The sequence below is a fragment of the Zingiber officinale genome, chromosome 1A (genome assembly GCF_018446385.1).
Source record: "Zingiber officinale cultivar Zhangliang chromosome 1A, Zo_v1.1, whole genome shotgun sequence".
NCBI classification, from domain to species: domain Eukaryota; kingdom Viridiplantae; phylum Streptophyta; class Magnoliopsida; order Zingiberales; family Zingiberaceae; genus Zingiber; species Zingiber officinale.
In genome coordinates, this window is record NC_055987.1 from 152,561,693 (window position 1) to 152,569,966 (window position 8,274).

General features: G+C 45.9%; 2 protein-coding genes across 2 annotated transcripts; one reads left to right on the top strand and one right to left on the bottom strand.

Annotated features, from left to right (window-relative positions):
• Positions 1 to 9: 9 nt before the first annotated feature.
• LOC122038009 (pentatricopeptide repeat-containing protein At5g39350-like) lies at positions 10 to 1,981 on the bottom strand. The gene has a single exon (XM_042597541.1). It carries the CDS (start codon positions 1,979 to 1,981, stop codon positions 116 to 118), a length of 1,866 nt encoding a protein of 621 aa, XP_042453475.1. The 3' UTR covers positions 10 to 115.
• A 90-nt stretch (positions 1,982 to 2,071) lies between these two features.
• LOC122038006 (pentatricopeptide repeat-containing protein At4g31070, mitochondrial-like) lies at positions 2,072 to 7,998 on the top strand. The gene is made up of 2 exons (XM_042597539.1): positions 2,072 to 2,283; positions 4,710 to 7,998. Exon 2 carries the CDS (start codon positions 4,714 to 4,716, stop codon positions 7,654 to 7,656), a length of 2,943 nt encoding a protein of 980 aa, XP_042453473.1. The 5' UTR covers positions 2,072 to 2,283; positions 4,710 to 4,713; the 3' UTR covers positions 7,657 to 7,998.
• The last annotated feature ends 276 nt before the right edge of the window (positions 7,999 to 8,274 follow it).

Below are 8,274 nucleotides of genomic sequence, written 5' to 3' on the forward strand. Positions count from 1 at the left end.
AGCAGCTGATTTATTTCAAACACTTGTCTTATAAGTTCTTCCCCAACAATTTCTAATTTTATTATTTCCAATCTTCTTCACACGGCTATAGAAAACAATTTTAGTACAACAAATCTCAAGCTACCTCAATCCAACTATGCCCAGATGGCTTCTTCATCAACTCTTCCTTCTCCATCATCCCCCTCACCCTCTCAGCATCATTCCACCTACCTGCTCTCGCATATATATTCGACATTGTGACATAATTCCCCGGGTTTCCTGGTTCCAATCGGACAAGTTCCTCAAAAGCCATCCTGCCAAACTCCACATTTTGATGTGTCCGGCACGACGCTAGCATCACCCCCCATACCCTTGCCGTCGGCATTTTTCCAGCCAGTCTACCGGCCTCAGTGAACTGTCCAGCCCGAGCAAGCATATCCACTGCACAAGCATAATGCTCCTCACCTGGTGAAAATCGAAATTCCCGAGGCATGGTCCCAAAGAGCTCAATCCCCTCATCGACTAGCCCACATTGGGCACATGCCATAAGCGTGCTGGTCAATGTCATCGCATTCGGTTTGAACCCGAGCTGAACCATGCGGGTCACAAGCTCGATCGCTTGCTCCCCCAACCCGTGGGACCCGAACCCGCTGATCATTGTGTTCCACGTCGCCACATCCTTGCCGTCCATGCTCGAGAACACTCTGCGTGCGGCCCGAATGCATCCCGATCTCGCATACATATCGATCAGTGCGTTCATCTCAGTTACGATGCATCCTCCATTATTGTGCTTGATGACATGAGCGTGGACTTCCTCCCCGTGCTTCAAGTCGCACAAGGGAAGCAAATTGGACAGCGTGGCGTGATTCCATCCTATGCCTCGTGACATCATCACCCTAAAGTGCTCCAGCGCCGCCAAGCGCCGTCCACATAGAGCCAACCCTTGGACCACGGCGTTCCACGTCACCACATCCGTGGGATCCATCAACTCGAACACCGATCTCGCCGCCGCCGTCCGACTGCTCCCGGCGTACAACAAGAGCAGCGCTGCTCCAGCGGAGCCGTAGAATGCGCCGACGTCGTTCGTCTTCACCCCGTAAGCGTGCACCGCCCGGCCTGCCGACACGTCTGCCACGTGGCGACAGGAGGCGGCCGCGCAGGATAAGGTATCCAGGTCCGGCAGGACACTCCCTGCGTGCATCATGCGGCTGAAGATCTCCAGAGATGCCTCGTGATTCCCGCTGCGGGCGTAGCCCACGATCACCGTCGTCCACGATATCGCGTTGGGCCGGGCAAGCTGGTGGAGGATTGCACGGGCCTCGGCGCAACGGCCGGCACGGCAGTAGCCGTCCATCAAGGTGTTCCACGTCACCAGGTCGGGATCGCAGCCGTCTGATATCATGAAGTCGAGCAGGGCCAGTGCTTCCTTGAGCAGGCCCACGGAAGCGTGGGCCGCGATGATGCAGTTCCAGGAGAGGAGATCGCGGGCCCCCGCGACGTCGAAGGCGCGGCGGGCGGAAATGAGGTCGCCGGCTTTGGAGTAGGCGTCGATCAGGGCGCTGGTGACGGAGAGAACGGCTTCCGCGGCGAACTTGAATGCCTCAGCGTGGAAGGCGGCAAGGTGGCGGCTCTGGCCGTGGGCGGAGGCGGCTGAGCGGAGGACGAGGGGGAAGACATAGCCATCGGGGGCGACTGCGGCGGAACGCATAGAGCGGTAGGACGAAAGGCAACGACGATGGAGGGAGGAGCGGGAGAGGAGGGCGAGGATGGGCGTCCATGCGAAGACGGAAGGGGAGGGGATGACAGCGAAGAGGCGGAGTGCGGACGGGAGGTCGCCAGCGTCGGCATAGAGCTGGAGGAGCTTCGTGGCGACGGATGGATCTGCGTAAAGGCCACAGGCTGCGAGGTGCTGGTGGATCTGGGCAATCTGAGGGAGGGATTTGGTGGCGTTGAGAAGGGATCGGAGGGAGGAGGAGGACAGAATCGGCGTCTGCCATGGCATCGAGTGGGGAGGCAGGAGACTTGAGTTAGGGCTATGACGCGTGAAGGGCCAACGTTGGTCATTGTCTATAACACTGGGCCGGGTGTAACTGGTTTCGGCCCAAAATTAATTGCGGGTTCGATTGGTTTGGTTGAATTACTCCAGATCTGAGCCAGGTGCTAAATCGATAAAAAGGTGTTCCCAGTCGTCGTCATTTACTTCGTTATTCTAGGGCTTCAGCCTTTATAATATCCGCAAGACAAAGTCGCCGTCGCCTCCTCCGCTGCTCCCAGTTCCTGCGCTGCTCAGACCACCAACCGAAGGTGCCTCCCTCCGCTCTCCTGTTGTAGATTTGGATTTATTATTTTAGCGTTAGTCTCTACTTCGAGTCGCAGATCGATTTGTTTTCCTATCGTGTCGAGAAAAACTCAACGTTTTGTTGATTATTTAATATAGGCATATTTTCGTGAATCAAGTTTTTATTTGCTTAGAATTTTAGTTTGCCTTGCGAATTTGTTTGATGTTACGGGCACCTCGATTTCTCCATGGATCTCATGATCTAAACGAATGTGGGCGGAGTTTAGTTGCCGATCCCAATGGGGATCCAGGTAACTGTGATAGTTATGGTTTAGCAGATCCTGCTATTCCACTACGATAAGAATGTACATGTGGATGCTGATTCTATGACCAAGGTAGCCTTATTTCATTGTCTATCCTGATTTGGATTGATGATAATCTGCAGATATATGGTCCTTAGGCAGTGTAGGAAGTAAAAAGGTTTGGAGATGAAGCTATAAACATTTTGTAATTAAGCTGGGTGATCTTACTAATCATTATCACTAGAACATTCATGATCTGTGGTGTTCATGGTACGATATGAATCAGTGTGCCTCAATAAATCACTGGAAAAAATTGATTTTGAATGGACTGAGCTGACTTCTCATCTGAAGTTGGCAGATTCGAGAAGGTGTCTCCAAGAAGTTCTTGACCTGCAAAGATGACACTAGGATGGGTCTCAAGTCTCAACAAGGTAGATACTCAATTCTGGTAGAGAAGAAACTCAGGAGAAAGGCTTGTGTGAGTCATATTTAATAAGATGTGGAATCACAGTTTCAAAGTATACTTAATGGGATGTTGGCCATGTCAACCCCTGCTACTTGGTACCAGCAGGGGAGCAGCCTCTGATCTCAATCGATCTTGACCTTAAATATGAGGTGACTGGTTCCCATGAATGTGGGATGGCCTGATTCACTTGCACCAATAGTATGGAGATTCAACTTGTGGCTAATTGTTGTTCGTACACCCATTGACACCTAGGAGGATGTTCAGGTCATTCTGTGTTGTGTAGAAGTTGCCCTCGGGATCCTCAGTGGAGTTCCATGTTTGACCCGGGAGTCAGGATTTCACTAAGATTACCCATCATTGGCTGAGAGGGGACATGATCAAGTTCCTTCTTAACTGCATCCAAAAACACATTTCAGCTCTCCCTGTGCATGGTTGAATTGGGGCCAGAATTTTGTCCAAGTTGGTCCATGCCAGCCAAGAAATCATCCTGGTCCATCCCCTTCCCTATCAAAACATGAATTGAATTAGCTAAAGATAAAGTTTATGAAACTTCATTATATTATTTGTCTCGACCCCCCTTGTAGTTTTTTGGTAATTTATAATACCTCCATTTTTCCATAGAATCTTCACTTTACCTCTAGTATGATTAATTTAGCCTAATTTAATGACTTATTTTACTTTTCTTTTAACAATCATCTCTACTCAAAAACATTTCAGATAATCATGGTTTGATTAAATTAAGGTTAAATAAGCCAAATTATGAATTCACATTGAGTGTGTGTGTGTATATATATATATAGAAATTTGATATGTTGCGGACCTTATACTACGAACCAATCCGGACTTGACTTGGGGCGCTTGGAATTGATTTAGGCGCCTGTGCGCAACATGGTCTAGGCGCCTGGAATCCAGGCGCCTGGTTCCAGGCGCTTGGGTTCATTCAGTAATTTTTTTTTTTGTTTTGGGGTATATTATGTATTTAGGGTTTAAGATTTTAGGATTTAGGGGGCAGGTTATAATGGACTTGAGCCAATAAGATTTTCCCTCTAGGTTCAACATCTTTGCCTGTGCAAAGAGTGCGAGAGCAAACTCAGTTTCTGTCCACTGTGTCAGTCTTCAAAGCTGATCGGCATGGAGATTTATCTCTCGTGAATCTTTGCTGCCTTATTTGGTGACCTATCTTCGATAACCTACTGTATTATATTACGAACTGAGAACTTGGTAGGAGCTGTTCATTTGAAGTTTGACGACTTCTGGCCACTTTTGACATTTTTAATTCTATGATTAGATCATCATAATGCTAATTAGAAACGTACTGTAACTTTTTCGTCTGTTTTAATGTGGTGTGGGAACCTTGATTCCCTTTGCGTATGTGTAATGAAACAATATTATCTGCAGGATACTCTTGTGCTAGCTGAAAGTAGTTTGTAAAATTGTATACTGTAAATTAACTAATATAAGGAAATTCATTACATAATTATGCAATCATGCTATCAAGCCAACATTAATGTTTTAAAACAAGCGACCTCTGCAAAATGTGTGGCTGCTTCAAGTTTGATCTAAAGGATTTAGCCAATAGTTTCACCATTTAACTAATTAATGGACAATTTAAAATGTTCTAAACATGGTTTGGGACAAATTACCATTTGTTGTAGTAATAATCCATTTCAATTCTTATTTTCAGTGTGATGCTCCCGTGCAACGCTCTCCTTGTATCTTTCTTCTCCTCTTCGCCCTTACCTGCACCATCGAATCCTGCTCGATCTCTCGTTCTCTTTCGTGCGGATCTCCTTCGCCTATTCCCATTATGCAGCTCCCTGCTCTCTGTCAAGAAGCTCCATGCCCGCTTCGTCGTCGCCGGGCTCCTCAAAGATTCCACTTTTGCCATCGAAACCATCAGAAAATACCTCCTTTTCGACCGGCCAGGACTCGCGCTTCCAGTCTTCGAAGCGGTTGAAAACACCTCGCTATACTTGCAGAATCTAGTGCTCCGTTGCCTCTCGGATAATGGCTTCCACCGAGACCTGCTGTCCTTCTATTCGCAGAAGCAGCATTCGCGTCGACGCCTCCGCTCCGATGAGTTCACTTTCCCATTCGTGATCAAGGCTTGCACCGCAGTTTCGAATACTCGAATGGGGAAGGAGGTTCATTGTGTGGTTCTGAGGTCTGGATACGGAGCCAATCTGGTGGTGCAGACTGCTCTTGTCGACATGTATGCGAAAACTGGTTGCGTTAAGTTGTCAAGGAGGGTTTTTGATGAAATGCCTGATAGAGATTTGATTTCTTGGAATGCGTTATTGTCAGGTTATTCTTCGAATGGACTTGAGCGAGAGGCTTTTGAAGCATTTCGGCAGATGCAAGCGGAGGGTTGGAAGCCAAATTCAAGCACGTTTCTTGGCATCATCCCTTTGTGCAGAAGTTACGAGACGCCCAAGGCAGGTGAGCTGATACATGCTCTTGCTCTAAAATATGGGGCTTTCAGTGGCGAGGCATTGGCGCCTACTCTCATTTCGATGTATGCTGGATTCGAGAATCTAGCAGCAGCCAGACTGCTATTTGAATCACTGCCCTCAAAAGATCCTGTTGCTTGGAATGCTATGATTTCAGCGTATTCACAGAATGACAAATGGGAGGAGTCCTTGCAAGTTTTCCGGCTCATGCACAACAGCAATGAAAAGCCGAACTCTGTGACACTAATCTCTGTTCTTGCTGCTTGCACTAATATCTATACTACTTGTCATGGCGAGTGCATCCATGCTATTGGGATACAATCTGGCATTGCGGATAAGGTTCCTGTTACAGCTGCACTTGTCTCAATGTATGCTAGGCATGGAAAAATGTGTTCAGCAGAGTATCTATTCTACTTTTCACCATTGAAGTCCTTACTTCTATGGAATTCCTTGATATCAGGCTATCTTTCGAATGGTCTATCCAACAAAGGATTGAGTGCATTCCATGACATGCTTTTTGATAATGCATTTCCGGATTCGATCTCTATAATCAATGCCATTTCTGGATGCACAATGTCTAAAGACTTGTGCCGTGGTAAATCTGCACATGCATATATTATCAGAAATGGATTTGATTCAAACACCAAGGTGATGAATGCACTCTTGGCTCTATACTGTGATTGCGGCCAGCTCTCTACTTCTCTGAAGTTATTTTACCGAATTCATGCACGTAGCGTAATCTCTTGGAATACTTTGATAGGTGGGTTTTCTAAGACTGGAGATACAGAATCTTCCATAACCTTGTTTCACATGATGGGCCAGGAAGGTGTTAGGTTTGACCTGGTCACATTGATTGGTATTGTTTCTAGCTTCTACATCGCTGAGGATGCTGCATGTGGAATGTTCTTTCATGCCTTAGCAATTAAAACTGGATGCAGTTCAGATACATCTCTTACTAATGCCCTTATGAGTATGTATATGAGTTTTAGTGAAGTTGAGGCTGCTAACACACTTTTTCATACCTTGTCCTCCAAAGATGTTGTCACTTGGAACACTTTGATAACAGGATACCGTAACGTTAACTTATTTGAGGAAGTCATGCTCCTTTTTGAGCAAATGAATATTTATAGTCAGAGGCCAAATTCTGTAACTTTTTTGAATGTATTGCCTGCATGTCACAGCTTGTTGCAAGGTAAGTCGATTCATGCTTACGCTATTAGAAACTTTTCTGATATAGAGTCTACCCTCCATACAGCAACCATGATGATGTATGCTAGATTTGAAAATTATCATTATTGCCGCCTGCTCTTTGAGACAATAGATAAAACAAATGTTGTTGCTTGGAACACAATTATGTCTGTATACATCCAAGCTAATCATGCAGAAGCAGCAATCTGTTCTTTCAGCAATATGCTTTTGATGCAGCTGAAGCCCGATACTGTGACAATGTTGAATTTGGCTTCCGCATCTGCTCAGATAGGATCTCTTGATCTGGCACAATGTGTGACTAGTATAGCCATTCGCATGGGTCTTGACAGCCACACCACCATAGTCAATTGCCTCATCAACATGTTTGCGAGGTGTGGAAGCGTAATGACTGCAAGAGAGCTCTTTGATGGGTTGAAAGAAAAGGACTCCATCACTTGGAGTGTGATGATAAATGGATATGGGATACATGGTGATGGTAAAGCTGCATTAGGTCTATTCTCTGAGATGAAAGAAGCTGGTTTGGAACCAGATGATATTGCTTTCATGAGTCTTTTGTCTGCTTGCAGTCATGCTGGTCTTGTCGAGCAGGCAAGAACATACTTCAAATCAATGATAGAACACCATGGAATTATACCAAGGATGGAGCATTATGCTTGTATCATAGACCTATTTGGGAGGACCGGGCATTTGGATGAAGCCTATGATGTTGTAAAGAACCTGCCATTTGAGCCTTCCGCAAGCTTGCTGGAGTCACTGCTTGGAGCTTGTCAAAGCCATGGCAATGCTGAAATTGGAGAAGCCATTGGCAAGTTACTGATCGATGCCATTCCTTATAGACCAACTCCATATGTGATGCTATCTAACATCTATGCTGCAGCTGGGCAATGGACAGATTATGGAATGGTAAGGTGGGAGATGGAGCTCAAACGTGTTAAGAAAGAAGCAGGAGTTAGTCTTGTTGAGATAATATAGCATTGATAACTATAAGTCTATGAGCCAATGCACAGTTGGTGATCTTGCAAACCTCGATTCCCTTTTTCAGACTCTCCTCTCCCCAATTGCTCTTACAAGTCGCTAATCTTGCTTCTGTAGTGTGATTCATATGAAAGAGCCGATCATGTTTATCAGCTTTAGTTCTAGATGGTATTACTGCAATGTTCACATTGGAAATGATAACTTTTCAATGAGAATCAATTAGCCTTCCTCTGGCTTATGGATAGCAGGAGACACTGGTGGATCTTCTACTATTTGCAATGTTGCCAGTCCCCCGCCATTGTGCTTCCCTGCAGTTTGTGATGAGTTGGATGAAGTCTGCGCTGTAATATGTATGTTGATCTTTCTCTCCGCAACGGTGGGCAACATTATGCCTTAGTGCAAATCAGTTCACTGAGTTTCTGCAGAAGACAACAAGTAGATAGAAAATGAGTATATCTTTTGCAGAAGGTTATATGCGACTAAAGAAGTCACCCTTCAGCTCTCCATCTTTCTAACCTAAAAGATCTGACTATCAACTAGTCAATCTGCTGCAAGACCCACTTTGTGGATGGTCCGTGTCAATTTATCTCGCCTCGCAAGCTTTCCCTCAAGAAT

Excerpts from the sequence above, each read along its gene's own strand:
- LOC122038009 (XM_042597541.1), bottom strand. The coding sequence starts at position 1,981 with ATGCCATGGCAGACGCCGATTCTGTCCTCCTCCTCCCTCCGATCCCTT.
- LOC122038006 (XM_042597539.1), top strand. The coding sequence starts at position 4,714 with ATGCTCCCGTGCAACGCTCTCCTTGTATCTTTCTTCTCCTCTTCGCCC.